This window comes from Danio rerio, chromosome 21 (genome assembly GCF_052040795.2).
Source record: "Danio rerio strain M-AB ecotype USA chromosome 21, GRCz13ab, whole genome shotgun sequence".
Taxonomy (NCBI): Eukaryota; Metazoa; Chordata; class Actinopteri; order Cypriniformes; family Danionidae; genus Danio; species Danio rerio.
Window position 1 is genome coordinate 42,117,501 of NC_141041.1, and position 20,000 is coordinate 42,137,500.

Consider the following 20,000-nt stretch of genomic DNA (forward strand, 5'->3'; position numbering starts at 1 on the left):
AATTAGAAAGTACTTTGAGAGAAGAAACTGCATCCGACTCTTTGATATCATCAGTAGGTACACACTGCGAGTAGAGGTCACTGTTTGGTTGAGGAGGTTCTAGATCTGGATCCAGAGATGTGCTTTCTTGTTCGGCTTTAACTGTCACTGCAATTGTGCTGGTCTTGTCTTCCCCTTGTTTCAGCTGAAAAATGCAAGGTAGAGTGTCCGGTGAAGCACCAATACTGGAGGGGATTTCAAGGGGGACATCTGATTTTGGCACTAAAGAGAAACAAGTGGGTTCGGGAAGAGCTGAAGCTACTTTGTTCCTGTCCTGTACTAAAGCTCTGGCCCTGCTGGGAGAGCTAAGATCTGCTGGCTCATCTTGGTTTAAAGGCACCAGAAAGGACAAGCCATTCCATTTTACAGACACTCCAAAATCCTCAGCTTCCATCTTCGGCCTCTTGGTCCCAGACTGGACTTCTCGACTCTGAAGGTCTGTGAGCTCCATGTCCCCTGCAGGCCTCTTGGTGATGGTTCTCCTACTCAAGTTCAGTGGCAGGGATTGCTCTAGAGGAACATTACCGTTGGGTTGGGAGGTCTTGTTGAGATCCTGAGCCAGAACTTCTGAAAGTCGCTTGGTGAAGGTGTTCATGTGTGTTGAGCCAAGACGGGTGCGCATCAGTTGACGCAACTGCAGGCTACAGCCTATGTCAAGCGGGATAATCCTAAGAGGGGGCAGAGGGGCTCGGGGGGCTCCGTTCTGGGATGAGGGATCTGAACAGCACCCTGAACATTGGTGCTGGGGGCTCTCAGGGGTCTCAGGCGTGCTGACTTTAGGCTTGTTGACCAAAGTTTGGTGGTTTATCAAAGAATCTTGAGGAGCTACCTCATGAGCTCCATTAAGGCCTAGACGGGCTCTGAAGAGGTCCAAAGGACAAAGTCCTTTAGTGGGACTGAATCTTTCTAGGGAACCACCTGCCAACACCTTGCAAGGAACTGACAGAAAAGAGGGAGCTTGAGGTTCTGCGGTCTCCACCTTTACATCTCGCCCCAGTATGGGCTGGAGGGGCTGTGGGGTAGAGGATACAAGGGACAGTCCCTGGCCATGAGGATGGTTGGTGAGCTTCAGTTCTTGAAAAAAAGTCAATGGCTGGACGATCTCCTGATGAGGTCTTGCTGGCTTCTCTAAGGGAGGTTTGGGATGCAGGGGTGGCCTTCCAACTCTGCCCTTGACCAGAACTTTGGCATTGCGTTTTCCAGGTGGTCTTCCTCTTTTACGTACAACAACAGCACCATCTGGTGATAACCCCTAAAGGTGTAGCAGAACAATAATTTTAGTTGCTCGTGCACATTACACACAAAACGAATACTTTTTTCCACCTAGTAAGACCTTCAGAAGGCTACACAAAGCCTAGATTGCACAAAGCACTTAAAAAAAGAGGACAATTTTTAGAGGAGAAATGAATGATGAATGAGAAAAAAATGGTCTTTACTTTTTATAGAAAGAAGTAAAACCCTCACCTGGTTGGTTACTGCATTCTTTTTTGGGCTGCTTGACAACCCTTTACCCCGAACTGTCTTTTTGATTGAAGTGGGGGAGACCAATGTAGCTCTGGACTTGATAAGTTCTGGATTTTCTCCTCTTATATACAGTTCATAAGGAAGCATCAGCCTAGAATTGGTTGACAGAGAAGGAAAGCCAGAAGTTAGTTGATCAAAGTCGTCTCAGGCGGTGGGAGTGAATTGCTGCTGTAATCAGAGCCACACACTCACCTTTCATAATGCCTCCTGGTGCAGGTGGCAGCGCTGGTGCTGCCTGGGCTTCCACCCAACTCATTGTACACAGTCTTCCACAAACGGTGCGATGTCACCTGCAGGCAATGAGGACAATGATTCTGAATCACACTACAGAGTTCACAGCTATCACTTTCATTCCTTTATGATGGAGTACAGCTTACTCAGCAGGACCAAGTAACGGATCAGCAAGACAAACTTACCCTGTCATAGCCTCCCAGCCTTTTTACAACTGAATACATGAGGAAGAGGTCAACTGTTGAAAAATCAAGAAAAGCTTATTTAGTTAAGGTGGAAACTACACAAAAGTATTTAGAGTAATATAGTTAATACTTAACCATTTTTACATGTAAATCCAGAAAATGCATACGTACTCTTTTTAAATCCAAGATTGGGGACTTTGCTTATAGGAGAACCTCTGCGCTGCATAAAGATAAATAGCTGATCCAGGAAGAGCTGCTCTTCTGGATGTGGGAGCCAGTTTCCATCCCAGTGCATCTCCACACTACCCATCACATTCTCCTAAAGGAAGTAATTACAGCACATTAAAGTGTGTGTGAACTGAAAGTTCCTATTCATTATTCAATATTCTGTTTAAGCTGGAAATGTGCCACAATACTGAAGTAGAGGGTGGAGTTATTTCATCACAGCAAACTAACAGTTAGATTGGACTGATTAACAGTTAGATTGGACTGATTAATGATATCCTGCCCAAGCTATCAGAATCAATTTTTAGTTTTTGACACTTTAAAGATAAACCAAAAGTTTATTTCCTCCTTTTGTAGAGTAACAACGACATTTTTACCTCATGAAGAGCAACGGGAGCAGATTGTCAATCTTTATTTTATCCAGACTTTAAGGAAAGTTTTTTCCTTCCAAAACTGATCAATCACAGCAGACACAAAAAATAAGATGTAGTCACAATAATGAAACTTCACAATCTACTGTCACAGCACCAATGAAAGTCACTTTTTAAAAGGCACCTATTTTACCCCTTTTACAAGATGTAAGATAAGCCTTTGGTGTCTCCAGAAGGTGTTAGTAAAATTTCAGCTCAAGAGACCAATCAGATCATTTATTGTAGCCTCCAGAATATGGCCATTTTGGTGTCTAAATACAGTGTAGCTGTTTTTGTAGCCTGTGTCTTTAAATGCAAAAGAGCTGCTTCTCCCTGCCCATTGCTCCCACGCGTGTCTGCTTCTCATGCCTTACATCAGATAAACAGCAGTCAGTGGTAAAGACAGACTGAGATGAAGCTGAAATACAGCTCGTTAGTCAAAAATACCATTCATGTATTTGTGGTGGAGTATATTCAAGCCTTTCTGAAATGATGAGTCACACACGAATGCAGTTTGCAGTACACACACACTCACACATATTAGAATTTACTGACACCATGCGTCTGTGGTGATAATAGTGGTTAAGATTTACATAGCGATTTTACTGTCTTTACTACAAACTTGCTCCATTTTAAAAAGATTTTAAACTTCACAGAGAGTTGGAACTGATATTTTAATGCCAGTTTCTTAGCAAAGAAAGTTTTGTGAGCATTTGTTTACATGTTATTATAGAAACATGGTGCCTGTCAATCAATTTGGTGTTTGCACTTCTATGTCACGTTGTGGTGGGCATTAAAGTCACTGGGATTAGGGTCCTGTTTTAACAGGAAATTTTTAAAAAGAGACTTGAGTTTATATCACACCAATATGACAATGGACACTATACCTCCACACAGTTCTGTCCAAATAGCCATCAAAAGTTGATTTTCATAATAGGTGTCCTTTAACAAAAGCACCACAATTTTCTTGGTTGATTCTATCACATTTGTAATCTTTGTAAGTGTGACCTGCTAATACCAATTCTTACCAGTTCAGATTGTCTTCACCAACTTATGAAATTGACTGCATATGAAAATTGTCTATACACTATTTTATGTCCAAAAAAGATTTGATTAAAACGTTTTTCATAATAAAATAAACATTACACACTCCCTTAAACAACACATTTACAAGATCTTACTTAAACAGCTCACAAAATAAAATTCTTGGTAATTGGGAAGAGTAAAGATTATTTAAAGGAAATCCAATGTAATTTTTTCTACAATTGCAACATGCTCTGGACTACAAACTTCCAGCTGTTGCTGCGATTTCAAAATGCAGATGTGGTGTAAACACCTTGTCAATATCATTCAGTTAAGCCAAATTTAAACTGTTAAAAGCATATTAGGCATTAAACTAAATCAATCTTTTTAAGAGTTATACACTTAAGTGTCCTCCTAGGCTTCAGATTATGGCACCAGATAAACACAAAACACAGACAAAGGGATACTGAAACGTTTTAAAGCCGCAAAGATCAGCTGACTCATCAGCGGATCTCTCGTTTGCACTCGGTAAACTTCGGTGAAGTGCGGTGAACTACTGACTTTCATGGCCAATCACAGTCATTGCTGTTGAGCACTGGTGAACACTATGACAAATCAGCGGTGTTTAAAAACTCACTCAAATGTTAGCGAAAAATGGATGTTTTTTTATTTATTTCAGTATCGATATGTGCTGAAATTCTGTATCGTGACAAGTTTAAATTAAGGAAAGAATCAGTTTATTAACTTGAGTTTGATGAGTGGCCTTAAAACGTGAGTTTGGTAAAGGTAATGTTAGCTAACTAGTGCCATATCCTTTAACTTATCTGAAAATGAGGTTCGATTTCTTTTTATTCTTATTATCCATTCAGAACGGACATTCGGGCCACTTGGAAAACAGTGAAATGATAAAATTGTGTCACTTTCTTTTCACTGATCATGCCATCATGGACACCATTCCTTTGTCACTCACTTTCGCTTTTAAAATGGCAGCTACGTGAAAGTAGTCTACTTTTAAATTGACCCTTTTAGTTCAACAATGTAATGTAATGTATGTAATGTAATGTAATGTGTATTTACATAGCCCATTTATTATGTATGGTCATACACCCAAAGCGCTTCACAATCATGAGGGGGGGTCTCTTCACACCACCACCAGTGTGCAGCATCCACTTGGATGATGCGACAGCTGCCACAGGACAACGGCGCCAGTGCGCTCTCCACATACCAGCTATTGGTGGAGAGTTAACAATTACAAGCCTGTGAGTAAAACTAATCCAAATGATATGGGTTAATAAATGAGGTGCCCTTTTTGTAAAAACATACACTGTACATATGTGACCCTGGATCACAAAGCCAGTTTTTTTTTTATTAAAGTAGGTTTATTAAAGATAAATAGATTTATTAGATCATAATATATTTTAATCAAATTTTTTTTGCCAAAACCATAAGGACACTAAGTAAAGCTCCTGTTCCATGAAGAGATTTAGCAAATATCATACTGTAAACATACAAAAACTAAATTTCTTAATAGAAATATGCAAATGCAGATTCCAGATATTAACTGATACACAGTTGAATCAGAATTATTAGCCACCATTAAATTATTTTCTTCATTTTTAAATATTTTCCAAATAATGTTTAAAAGAGCAAGGAAATGTTCACAGTGTCTGCCAATATTTTTTTTCTTCTGGAGGAAGTCTTTTTTTTTATTTGGGCTAGAATAATAGCAGTTTTTAATTTGTTAGACACCATTTTAGGCACAAAATGATTAGCCCCTTAAAGCTATATTTTTTCTCAACTGTTTACAGAACAAATGATTGTTATACAATAACTTGCCTAATTACCATAACCTGCCTAGTTAATCTAATTCAGTGTTTCTCAAAGTGGGGGTCGGGACCCCCCGAGGGGTCATGGGACAATGAAGGGGGGGGGGGGGGGGGGGTCGCCTGGTGATTTCCAAAAATCTATTTATTTTTATTAAACCATAAGAATTACCATATTTTATCCATAACCTACTGAAAAGAAAAAAAAATTGTCATTTATAGTCACTATATACTACTGTATATAGTTACTATAGTAACTTATAGTTACTAGTTCTATTGGATTGCGATCGCTGGGGTAATTACATTATATTAAAGACACAGCAATAGCTTTAGATGCAGCAGATTGATCATCAGGTTAAGTTTTCTGGCTCATTTACAGCCCTAACATACATCTACGAAGAATAGACTTTGGTCTATTGGTGTGTGTGCACCATTGCATGCAAAGTTTCTGTATTTATAACCACCTCAGAGGATATTGGGGGTCGCGAGCCACTGGCATTGGTATTTTAGGGGTCGCGGGCTGAAAAGCTTGGGAACCCCTTATCTAATTAACCTAGTTAAGCCTTTAAATTTCACTTTAAGCTGTATAGAAGTGTCTTGAAAAATATCTAGTAAAATATTATGTTCTGCCATCATGGCAAAGATAAAAGAAATCAGTTATTAAAAAATGAGTTATTAAAACTATTATGTTTAGAAATGTGTTAAAGAAATCTTCTCTCCATTAAACAGAAATTGAGGAAAAAATTAACAAGTGGCCTAATAATTCAGGGGGGCTAATAATTCTGACTTCAACTGTATACCTCAGTAGAATATTGTCCAAACATAACAAACCAAACATCAATGGAAAGACAGTTAACTCTGCTTTCAGATAATGCACAGTACATCTCAGAGTGTGGAGGAACTATGACCTCAATTTGTATCCAAAAACCCGAAAGCGAGTTAGCATTTTAGCAGTTCCGGTTCCCTCGTTCCAAAGTCAATAGGTGTTTTGCATACTACAAACTCAAGATACTTTCACGTTTTATTCTACGACATAAAGAAAATCAGTTACATCACACTCTTGAGTTTTGAAATCGATTATGCTTCATTACAAAGACGACTTGTATCAAGTTGCTAAATGGGACTTCAAGCAATGTCAGAGACATAAAACGTCATCGAGCTGAACTGGTCTAAAATGTTATGAACATGATTTTTCAGGGTTTTTTTTATTAATTTGCAACAACAGCAAAATCTCTTTTTTCACATTGTCATTATGGGGTATTGAGTGTAGAAATTTGAGAAAAAAAATGTAATCCTTTTTGGAAGGCTGTAACATTAAAAAAAATGCTATGAATACTTCCCGATGCACTTTCAAAATACACTTGCTATAAGATTTTTAAATGAATAACTGCACCAGAAAGAAATCACCTCATATTTGTTCTTGACTAATGAGTGCAGGACTCATATAAGAGATGCTATTTCTATGCTGTATGTTTGTAAAATAAGTGTGCCATAATGAAACTATGCTGCCTTTTTTGTTTGTACTAATATATTGCTTTCGACAAAATGTTGTAATGTCAAATTTAGCTCCGATTTGATTTGTTTAGTTAGCGGCTTATAACCCCATTTTTTGATATACTACACATTTAGTATTTGACAGAAGACAAAAATGACAGTAAACAGACAAAAAAAGACAAATGGTGAGAACGGAAATCTAGACATCAAAGCTGAAGCAAAACAGGAAGCATATAGTGACGTAACAGTACGTGTTACCATTTGTTCAAATTCTTAAAACATCCTGTTTAGCCATCAGCTTTGTATTCCTGAATGTCTCTATAGAGAACGTGTCTATAAGTTGAGCTGAGCAAACTCCACAGCATACCTTCATCCTTTCCATCCACGATTCTGATAAATGGTTGTGATCGGACCCACTGCCATCCAGGCCCTTTCTTTTTCGAGGTCGCCCCTTTAGACTGAGAGAGGTGCATCCTGGGACAGAAGCGTATGTAATTTTTAGACATCAGTACTGTACATTTTGACAATAATGTGTAAATTGATTTGACAAAACATAAACAGACTCGTTTAACTCTCTTGTTGAAGTAGTGTGGGCATTATTAAACACCGAAATGCCATTAGCACAACAACTGCAATTTATAACAATCATTTTAAACACAAACCAAAAAATAAATGGTATATTAGGGGTTTTCGTGATACATAGATTGCAGACTACAATACTACTACTGATGAAATTACACCATTCACAATATCAACAACGAACATTTGGACTTCATATAAGCTGTAGAATAATAACCACACATCAGACAGAGTGTGTGAACTAACTGGCAACTGTGTTTCACCGAGCGTTATGGTTCAGTGTAGTTGGGTATGGATATATTTCTGTTTCCACCAAAATAGCAAACCATACCACTTTTTTGGGCCTAGCACAACAACATTAAGCTGAACGCTATTGGTTTTTAAGCAATCATCATGAGTGTGTAAACACACGACAAAAGTCTTGTCAACGATGCAAGTTGTAAGAGCAACAAATAATAACTTGACTTCTAGTTGATCATTTGGAAAAGTGGCAGAAGGTAGATTATTCTGATGAAACATCGGTTGACCTGCAGCCCAATCATCACTAATACTGCAGAAGACCTACTGGAACCCACATGGACCCAAAATTCTTACAGAAATCAGTCAAGTTTGGTGAAGGAAAAATCATAGTTTGGGGTTACATTCGGAATAGGGGCGTGCGAGAAATCTGCAGAGTGGATGGCAACATCAACAGCCTGAGGTATCAAGACATTTGTGCTGCCCATTACATTACAAACCACAGGAGGGGGCAAATTCTTCAGCAGGATAGCGCTCTCTCATACTTCAGCCTCCACATCAAAGTTCCTAAAGCAAAGAAGGTCAAAGGTGTTCCAGTATTGGCCAGCACAGTCACCAGACATGAACATTATTGAGCATGTTTGGGGTAAGAGGAAGTAGGAGGCATTGAAAATGAATCCAAAGAGTCTTGATGAACTCTGGGAGTCCTGAAGTAACGCTTTCTTTCCCATTCCAGATGACTTTATTAATAAGTTATACGAGTCCTTGCAGAGATGTATGGATGCAGTCATCAAAGCTCAGAGAGTCATACACAATATTCATTATTTTTCTACTGCAGCATGACTTTATATTCTACACTGTACATTATTCCTGTTAAGTGACAAGACTTTTGTCTAAGCAAAGTCAGAGCTTTCTCTCCTAATTAAATAATTAGAAATCAAAGCATATTTTATTTTGGTAATATAAGGCCTTTGCATTTCATATAAGCCACTTCTGAAAATCAACTAGAAGTCAAGTTATTATTCGATGTTCCTAAAACAAGACTTTGGTCAGGTAGTGTAATAATACAATGATGGCACAGCAATGAAACATGCTCAAACCAATCTAGACAAATAGCCACATGCTAAGTTCTCTATTGTTGTTTACGGGGTACTTCTCATGTGGTATGTGGAAAAGCATAAGAGGCGCTGCTTTCTCTCTTTATTTGTGTACGCATCTAGATTTGAAATAATGAGCTTAAGTGCATAAGCGATATATCAATGTCCTGTTTCTTAAGAATCATGTTGACTCCAACTTTGTTGTACACCACAACTACCATTCAAAGAGTTCACACTTAGCTGATGATTGATTATAAAGCTTGTTTGGCATACTGTATCGGGAGAAAGCATGGAGCTCATAAGATCCTCGACCGGCTTAGTGAGAACTAGAACCAGTGACACTCTTGGTGTGAGGCAACAGTACTAACTGGGCCACCGTGTCACCAATCTAAGAAAGGAGGAGAAGTGGGGTGGAAGAGGGGATTCTTCAAAACGAAGACGGCTGTTATATGGAACTTATGCCGAGTTCAGACTGCATGATTTTCCAACTAGTCGTGTCACAGATGTTTTCACACTGCTTGACTATCTGGGCTGGCGTTTCGTCGCTGCTTTGTTTACACTGCAAGATGTATCAGTGACGGGGACATTCACATTGCATGACTTTACTATAGGGAGAATCGCTGACAACTTCGTCCAAACTACGTCTCACAGCCAAAAACACGTAGTATAGCCTATCTTTTGTTATTAACTACATAATAAGAAAGAAGCCTTTAATGGGGTTGAACATGTACATGTTTGCTCGCCTGGGTTTAAAAGGAATTAGCCATTTCCCCTCAACGTTGATAAAAAACTAATTTCTTTCTGTATGAAACGTCAAACAGACTTGGTTGCTCCTGCGTCCTGTCAACCCTCCACTAGTTTTCCCTCCATTTTGTGGATCCAAATAAACCGAAAATGAGTGCTTTTAACTTATCCCCCAGCCTCCCGCTGCCCTGCAGCAGGTATACACACACGCACACACAAGTGAATGCCGCTCTCTCATTGGCTGTAGGCGATCGCTGATGTTATTTTCAGTCAAAACTCAATTCACACGGCATGATTTGCATCGCCGACAGCTCCAGATATTTAGCACGCCAAATATCTCGCAGGCATCGGCGACTCATCGGCGATTCTCTCAGATCGCGTCTTTGATCGTTCATACTGTGTGATTGTCACTCATGTGCACGAGCAGCGATTTACCTGTGATTTCAGGCATTTGTCTGCGATTTCTCAAAACCTGTCGGCGAGCCAAAATCGGGGCTAAAATCACGCAGTCTGAACTAGGCATTAGGGTATGTATAGTGGCTTAGGATTCATCTGACTGCTCAATCATAAATTAGGTAATGCGGGACTAGCCACAAGCAATCATAAGCACATGATCCTTTCTCAATAAGTTCATAAATAAACATCACATTAAAGGTACTTAAAGAAATGCAAAGCTTGATGAGGGTAACCCGTACTGTATAGTATTGCACCATAAGGTTGGATTGTGTCGACATTTGTCTGGATTGTCTCTCTATGGGATTGAGATGTGATCGCTTTTAATAGATTTGCTTGATTTGTCACAACAAAGGTCATGGATGATGTTTACTACTCTTTTTGCACTCACCAAGCTGTGTCAGTATGCTAGCATTGTTATCTATAGTAGGGTGGTTAAAGGTGTCCCGACAGTAGAGCACTCGTGTGTTGTGGAGGGCCACTTTTATGCCCCCCAGGGCCAGCAGGTGAGGGTCCTGCAGGCCGGGGCAGCTAGCCTGATCTGGGACACGTCTCTGAAGGGAACGGAAGCGGCAGTATTGAGGGTAACTGAGAACCTTGACCTTGTGCTGGACTGGAGACTCGTCTGCAAGAGAACACATAACACCAATACATACATTTAGTCTGAACAAAAATCTGTACTATCAACAAAACCAAATCAGCAGTCATCAAACAAATACTAATGATATTCGATAATATGTTGAAACGAGAGAATACAACTGCCAATCAATACCAGCCAAAAGTTAATCTATGTTATCAGCCACCAGAGGCATGTTCTTCATACTTCGCTTAAAGGTGTCATTGATTGTGTAAAAGTTTAATTGTTCTCTGATATCTATATAGCAAGTATATGGCTAAGTAGAGTTAAATTTTCCCCAGAAACAGTTCCTATGCTCATTTATAAAAATAGGAATTACCTCCAGAATCATAATGTCCTTATTGACCATATTTGGTATGGTTGTAAATATTAATGAGCTCCGCTCTAATGTTCTCGCAGCTCAGTGTCATTGTGATGTCCCAATCACCTATATCTGATTGGGCAGTTAAATGATTTAACTTGGGCCATCACCATACTGGTAGACACATCTGTCTCTGTGGGATAGTAGTGTAATAACAATAAGTGAGATCCGAGACATGACTTGCCACAGATAATCTGTTGTGGGGGGTTAAAGTCTCTGGCGTCTGGCTGAGATCAAGGCCTTTCAATACGTTTGGCTGACTAAGGCCCCGTTTACACTATAGTGCGTTTTAGTTTTAAAACGGCATTGTAGAATGAAAACGATCCGCGTCCACACTCGCGTTTTACCCAGCGTTTCTGAACAGCTCTCCGTCCACACCAAAACGCTGAAAACGCACGTGACCACACACACACTCTCGGGCAAGCGCTCCAGCATTTCTACCCAGATGAGAGCTCTGCTTGTCGGACTGCTCATCAAGCATCTCCCGCTGGATCTAATCTCACTATATTTGCTAAACGTGATACTTTATTCATGTTGTTGTCTTTATCTAACGACACAGGCCAATTCCCTGACTTTGGTCATTGGAATCTATTAAGTTACTTGTTCACGGGTAACATGTTTTGGTTAAGCGCTAAGATAAGTTAATGATTAATCCAGGCACATTGACTGATCGCTTGCCTTTATTTCCTACAATGTATAAACTTATTGTATGTTATACTTTTATAATTATCAATTATTAAAACTGATATTCAGCAAAAGAGAGGGTGCGTTTCGTATTTTCACTGAAATTGAAAGGAGGCAGTTGTTATAGGCTCCGTTGTGTTATAAATATCCACACAGTGAAGATGACGCTCATATATGCAGCACGGCGCCTCAACATTTCTGCTGTCTGTTAAGTTGCTAATATTAAAAAGAAAATAGGCAGTTCCTTAAATCATGTTTACATTTTATTGTTGAGAAAGTGAAACAACGTAGCCAGGGTGATGTGAATGAAGTTATAAAGTACACTGTTCCCTTTGAAGATTTACCCGTGTCCTCGGTATGTTTTCCATATCAAACTGAGAAGGGGGAGACTGCAGCCTTGATCAAACTTGCGAAGTCTTAACTTACAAGTAAAGGATGCGAGACTGAACTGTGTGTGGGCTACTTAATATTGAGGAAAAGCCCCAATCAGATAGGCGAACGTTTGCAGCCCCGCCTCCGTTTTCAGATGTCTCCGTCTTTCCCCATCCACACTGAGACGGAGCAGCAGCGTTTTAGAATGAAAACGGCCTCTCCAGCGTTTTCAAAAAGCTCCGTTTTCGGCGCTCGAGAACTCCGGCGTAGTGTGGACGGATGGCGTAACCGTAGCAAAACTAATGCGTTTTCAAACTAAAACGCACTAGTGTAAACGGGGCCTAAAGCGATCTACTCCCAGAAGGGAGTACCTAAAAAGTCCATAGAAAGGGGTGATCACCAGAATGAGGAAGTCCCGGAGTAAAATGAGAACATGATACACCAGTGTTTTGGAATATGGAAAAACTAAGCTGTCTCTATGCTGTTTTCATCTGTTTATATATTATTTGTTTCCATTTTATTTACATTTATACTATTTTATTTCTGTTTATGTAAAAGTACTTTGAATTGCCACTATGTATGAAATGTGCTATATAAATAAACTAACCTTGCCATGCCTTACTCAGAAGTAACAAGCAAAATAATCCTACTTCATTTGCTGAAAATATTTAAACAAATAGAGTACATGCCTTGTTGATCTTTTCAACTGAAATGGTAGAGAGTTTTATTTTTTCTAGTTATCTTTAATCAACCAGAAAAACTGGTTTATCTCCTTAGTGTTGTGGTTGAAATATAAGCCAAATTATAATTATGCAACCAACATGACAGACAGATGTATTTAGAGTTGTAGCTGAAATATATAATATATATTTATAAAATATAAATAAAAACACAGAATTAATATCATCCTTTGCACACGCAGATGACATTTATTAAGTGTATTGCTGCTCCTTTATTCCAGAAAAAAAATAAAATAACAAAATTCACAAGTAAGTGATGAGTAAAGTGCTGAGTGTTTGACTCATTACAAACATACTTGGCAAATTTTAAAATATACACAATACATTTAACAGAACATATGCCTCTTTCAGAGTGGCGCTGTATACATTAATAGTGGTGAACTGCAGTGAATTGGCATCAAGGTTATTATAGTTAACGAAAACGAACATAAAAACAAAAAGTAAAATTGAAAAACATTTTCATTGACGGAAATAATAAAAAAAGTTTTTTTTTTTTTAAACTAGAACTGAAACTGTATCGTGTACATGCAAAACTAACTGAAACTAACTAAAAATTATAGCAGAAACGTCCTTCGTTTTCGTCTTTGTAAATGTGTTTAATACAAACTGTAATCTTTTTAAATGTAAATGTATTTGCTTCGCGCTGCCAGGTGTTTGACCCGTACGGCAGCTCAGAGACTGTTATACTGATGCCATTGGCCAGATCAAGTCCTTTGGTCCTCCTCCAGTCAGTCTTCGCGTTTGCTCCAGCGACAAAAGCAACGACTGGACATGACAGCACCAAAGTGAAAGCATTAAATATGACCTGAGCCAACACTTAAAAGTATTAATTTAACACATTTATGTCCAATAATGGGATTTATCTCCGTATTAGTGATCCTGATCGCGAACAAATTATTCTTTTTAACCGGATCTTCTAAGTAAACCGGTTGAGCTTACCAAATCGAACAATCATTTGGCGATTCACGTCTCCATTTAGCATTTATCCACAAAGACTTACTTTTTAACATTCCTGATATGCCTTCTAACTTTAAATAAACCAATTTCTAGAGTTATTCAGTTTATAGATTAGTATACAGAGCTCGAATTTGAGAACTGGTAAACTCATGATAATGCGCATGTGTGATTCAATAAATCGAACACAAACGGTGCATGACAGCCTGCTGTGACTGAACTAAACTTGAACAACTGCTGCGCAGGTAAACCGAGGGCTTAAATAAAAGGGTCTGGCAAAATGCAAGTTTATTTCATAACAGAAAGTCGTAATCCAATTGAAGTGAGTGAATCATGCTTTATTTGGGTTGGAAAAATTAATTGTAAGAAACCTTTTCAGATCATGGTGATGTTTTATCTGATTGAACTTATGATTGCTGATTACATATTTTAGATATGTTGAGCCTAACATGGGAGGACTGTCAGGAAAGATCCGGTTCACGGAAAAGATCTGGACTTCCATCACGACTGTGTTCTGATGCAGCCTTGCACTCATATTGCACTTAGAACTGCTATTTTGTGGGCTGATGTATTTGATTTTAAGGATGGCTAGATGGTGTTCTTGTGTCCTCTGAATACACGTTTTAAAATATATATCTTTTGTTGAATTATTATAAAATTTTCTGATGATTTTGTATCTTGCACCTAACAAATTCTAATTTATTAAAAAAAACTAAAACTAATATTGAAACTAATAAAAACTAAACTAAAACTAAGCAATTTCAAAATATAAAACTAATAAAAACAAGTAAACCTACCTCTAAAAGCCAATTAAAACTAACTGAAATTGAAAACAAAAGTCTAAATGAAATAAAAACTAATGAAAATCCAAAACTATTATAACTTTGATTGACATCAGTTGCTTAGCAAGACAGAAAACAAATCTGCAGACCTGGCTGCCTTTATTGCTCTTCCTGCATCCTTCATTTTAAAATAGCAGTCCCAAATACATAGTAGGTTAATACAAGCATAAAAACACAGTCTGCGTTTTGACTGCTGAATTTCTGATCACCAATGTTGAGGGAGTGCCAATTAATGATCCTATGGGCAACATAAAAGTTTGTGTTTTGTTCTGATAGGCCTGTTTTTCACCGGGTTTTACACTTATAGGATTTACATGAGAATGAGGAAACAATGCCTTTTGAGGCTCAGAGTGTGGCCATTTTCACTTACTGTACTCTTATTATTTAGCTTTGCTTGGGTTTATACAGATTGTTATTATATGACATCTTTAAAACATCTGGGATAGAAAAAGGAAAAGAAAAAAAAAAGTCAAATCTAACCCTAACTTCAGTGCTGTACAAAAGTCTTAGGCACTTTACCAGCTTTGTTGGCCTAAGACTTGTGCACAAGTCTCTTTATAGACCATTTTGAGGAATGTAAACAAAAAAAATGGTCTCGATGTATTTCCTGTTTAACATTTTTAATTTCTATAGCTTTCGAGAAGCCAAAAAGAGCCACACATTGATAAATAATGTTGCGATAGCTGTTTAAACATTAAGTTATGAATATGTTATTTTGTTGTTAGAGTTACGAAATAGTTTGATAACAAGCAGGAAATGTTCATGGGCCAATACCATGGCACCACTGAAATGCTCTATTAAAAACAGAAAATATAGGAAATGTAAAAACAACAACAACAACAGAAGCACAACATTTCCTCAAGCAAAAGTCTGTTTAATGCAGCTTTGCTTGGCAACTGTTTTGTTCTAATAGTCCTGACATTTTCTGAAATAATATGCCGTGTAATATCAGGCTTCCTTTAGGACTTTCCAGAGTTTTTCTTTAGGTTTATAGTGTCATGTCTGTCTTTTTCTGTCCAGGAGATCTCATACAGCCTCTATAATATTCAGGTTTGGACACTGTGGAGGCCATTTCATGACTCCTGTATTTCATCAGTTGTTTTCTGTCTCCAAATAGGATTTCAATGCAATCAGCAGATCATTATCATGGTGAAAATTAAAACTATGACTACCGAAATTCTGTCCAGAAGGAATGGCATAATACATTAAAATCTGTAATCTGTAGTTTTTAACATCGACAATTCCATCCATGCAGCTCAAACCAGAACAAACAGCCTCTCCCCAACATCATCTTTCACATTTCTTAATTAAACCTTTAAAAATATTTTTAAAAACAAAATGTAAAATATTTTTTTATTAAAATCAATTGAAAAAAAAAATATATATATATAAATCAAAACAAAAAACATGAAATTATATTGTTATTTTTCTCCAATGCACTCAGGTATTCTTGTAGGAAAATAACAGCAGTTGGTGGTATAGTCTTTTAGTATCACATCTGCTTTAAAAAAAAAAATAACTCTGTTAACAGGAAACAAGCTGCTCCTGAGCAGGTTTGAGCTCATAGACCTGTTGCTATGGCAACAACACCTGGATGAAATTTGAAGAGCTAAACTAATCTGGATCCGTCAAACTGTCAATAATCAAATCCAGCTAACCCAATCATCAACTCTAGCTGTGTCTCATTTTAGAGGCTGCATCCTCTGAAGGATGCGGACTTCAAATGAGAGTCCTTCGAAGTACACACAGGCTAAACCGAGTGTTTTGAAATGAGATGATCTAGCCTACAGAGGACAGATCTCATCACCAGGCAACCATAACAGCTGCCCTTAATAAACGGTAGTAAAATTTGTAATGACTTTTTTTTTCAAAGTGATTTTAAGCGATCTGAAGGCAAAACAAGGTTTATAAAAGTTGGAAATATATTTCCTTTGATCCATACATCTACACATAAAATGTAAACGGTCTATAAAATCACTCCTTAATAAGAGATCATAATAACATGCCTTTAGATATCTACGTAAAATAAGCTTAATTACATTTAAACCGATTTAAACCTACATACATATACAAATGAAGTCAGAATTATTTTTCTATTTTTAATATTTCCAAAATAATGTTTTACAGAGCAAGGAAATTTTCACAGTATGTCTGATAATATTTTTTCTTCCAGAGAAAGTCTTATTTGTTTTATTTCAACTAGAATAAAAGCAGTTTTAAATTTATTATGAACCATTTTAGGGTCAAAATTATTAGCCTCTTTAAGCTAATTTTTTTCCGACTGTGTACAGAACAAACCATCGTTATACAATGACTTCCCTAATTACCTGCCTAGTTAGCCTCATTAACCTAGTTAAGTCTTTAAATTTCACTTTAAGCTGTATAGAAGTGTCTTGAAAAATATCAAGTCAAATAATATTTACTGTCATCATAGCAAAGATAAAATAAATCAGTTATTAGAAATGAGTTATTAAAACTATTATGTTTAGAAATGTGTTGGAAAAAAAAAAACTTCTCTTCGTTAAACAGAAATTGGGGAAAAAAAATAAAGAGGGGGGCTTATAATTCAGGGGGGCTAATAATTCTGACTTCAACTGTGTGTGTGTGTGTGTGTGTATATATATATATATATATATATATATATATATATATATATATATATATATATATATATATATATATATATATATGCTTTGACAACTGATTGACAAGTTGAAGTAAAAATCAAACTATAAATATTATAACTAATAGACAAAAGAATATATTAAAATAACATGCACAACACTGCTATAAAAATGTAAAGTAATATTCCTATTATTTTTTGTTTGATTTCACCATTGAAAACTATTTAACAGCAACAAAAAGCATTCTTAGTCATTTTGTTGCTCACTCTTCTTCAAGAGTAAACACAATGAGCATAAAGTCAATATTCCTAGTTTATCTTCCAAAAAATAAACATCAACATCTGGGCCTGTTAAACATTAATTACAACACAATACGCAAGTAATATTCGTGAGAAAAGTTGACACAATCTACAATTGCATTTGTATTTTACTGTACAGACAGTCATTCTGTCCTTTAAAAAAAAAAGCACAGTTCGGGATATTTCATCAGTAACTCACCGCCGTTGCCCTCTGATTTTCCTTCCTGTGGAGAACTAGCATCTTGTGACTCGTTAGACTTTTGAGGCTCATTAACATTCGAACTGCTGCATCTCCAATTCGGAGGTTCCTGACAAGTCCATTTCACCAGATCCTCCACTCTCACCACAACCTTCTTTGATACGGCGATAACTTCATCCTGCACACATAAAGGAAAAGAAAAGAAAATATTAGTTCATTTACACGATTTAAAAATATCCTGAAATCAGGGTTTCTGCAGGTTTCTTCAAATCAAACTTAAAAGACGCTTTTTAAACTGTTATGAATAAGATTTTTGACTTGTACAGGGCTAAACACTAAAGATTTTTTCTAATGGCCTGGTTACTTCTGTAAATAGATTTTGGATTAATGGAAGATCATGTAAAAGGATGTGTTGCTTTAGTTTTCTTTCCCTGATTAGGGAATTTCATTTGGAGAATGTGCTGGAACACACTTGTTGCGAATTTAAAAAAAAATAAAAATAAAAATAAATAAATAAAAACAGAAGTTTTGGGATGGATTATAGGTGAGTAGGTGTTGGCCAGATTGGGTATTTTTAATTAGCCATAGGGAAATAATCACCGGTTTAAAATGATTTAATATCTACAACAACAAAATATTTCAGATAATTTAAGACTTTTAAGGAATAAAATTTAGTTTGGTTTGTCTGGTTTATACTTCTGCATCAAGTTAAACATCACTGACGCGAAACAGAGAAACATGCAGTGCCGGTGTTGTATCAGGATTGACTCTGGACAAATCTGAACCCCCTTGCATGCACGCATATCACACAGCGCCTGCGGCTGTCACAGCGTTGATCAGAAACCTTTTATCGATCATTACTTCTACAATTGACAGCAAGAACAAACATAGAAGCCTTGTCAAATTGACAAGCAGCGCCTGAATGTGTTCAAAAAAATTAAAAACGCCAAAATGGGATAATTTTACACCGCATTTTGAAAGCGAAACCACCTCATATTCACAAATTTTAAAATATTATTACAAGACAGTCTCTTCTTTACATTTACGTTATAACACATTTAGCTCTATTATTGCATATTGACTTCAATTCTGATTATATTCAAAACATTGTATTTATTTATTCTGTTTAATTGATTTAATTATTTTACTTAACAGGGAGACGTGATTTGATTTGTGTCTGTGCCTAATGTACAAACAGTTAATGGTTTAAATGATTATTAAAACTTTTTAAAAAGTAAAATAAAAAAACATGCATTTGTCTAAACAACATTTCTTTTTATTTTAATATCTCACTGTTAGCTATTCTTTCAACAAGTAACAATATAAGAAAGATAATAATAATGATGATAATAATCCCTTTGTTTGAATTTTATTTTGCTCAAAAACTGTTTAATAAAGTTTTATTAAATGCTTTGACTCTCAAGTAACCATTTACAGGAAAATGCCGGATATACAGTTAAAGTCAGAATTATTCGGGCCCCTTAGAATTTTTTTTCTTTTGTAAATATTTCCCAAATTTTCTTTAACAGAGCAAAGAAATTTTCACAGATAATATTCTTTCGTCAGGACAAAGTCTTATTTGTTTTATTTCGGCTAGAATAAAAGCAGTTTTTAATGTTTTAAATACCATTTTAGGGAGAAAACTATTTGCCCCTTTAAGCTATACTTTTTTCGATAGTCTACAGAACAAACCATCGTTATACAATAGCTTGCCTAATTAACCTGCCTAGTAAAGCCTTTAAATGTCATTTTAAGCTGTATAGAAGTGACTTAAATTATCTAGTATAATATTATGTACTGTCATCATGTCAAAGATGAAATAAATCAGTTATTAGAAATGAGTTATTAAAACTATTATATTTAAAAATGTTTTAAAAAGTTGGAAAAAATCTTCTCTCCGTTAAACAGAAATTAATAAGTCATGGGGGGCTAATAATACTGACTAGGATGTATATGCATTTACGCATGTATTATATAATTTTTGCATCAAATTTGATGTTGACCTCTCTGCCGTTATCAGTCTCACACATTTTTTTTCCTTTTTCTGAAAGTCACCACCAGGGAGTTTTCCTTTATTATATCAGCAAATGGGATTGTAAAAAATGATTTGTTGTACTCTCCTAATCACTGTGCTCTACGTTTACCCAACTATGATGACTTCCACTTCTGAGAATCCTAATAATGTGAAAAGGATCCATTATCAGATTATTTAATACTGTAAGTG

The 20,000-nt window shown here is 36.7% G+C and overlaps 1 protein-coding gene across 1 annotated transcript in view; it reads right to left on the reverse strand.

Moving 5' to 3' along the window:
* Positions 1-20,000, reverse strand: part of zgc:77151 — a 41,138-nt gene that overhangs the window by 328 nt on the left and 20,810 nt on the right. The window contains 8 exon segments of the mRNA NM_205565.2: positions 1-1,291; positions 1,504-1,654; positions 1,756-1,853; positions 1,980-2,032; positions 2,151-2,298; positions 7,322-7,428; positions 10,456-10,689; positions 17,777-17,954. The exon segment at positions 1-1,291 is cut by the window's left edge and continues 328 nt beyond it. Of these exon segments, the coding sequence (NP_991128.2) occupies positions 1-1,291; positions 1,504-1,654; positions 1,756-1,853; positions 1,980-2,032; positions 2,151-2,298; positions 7,322-7,428; positions 10,456-10,689; positions 17,777-17,954 (2,260 nt within the window).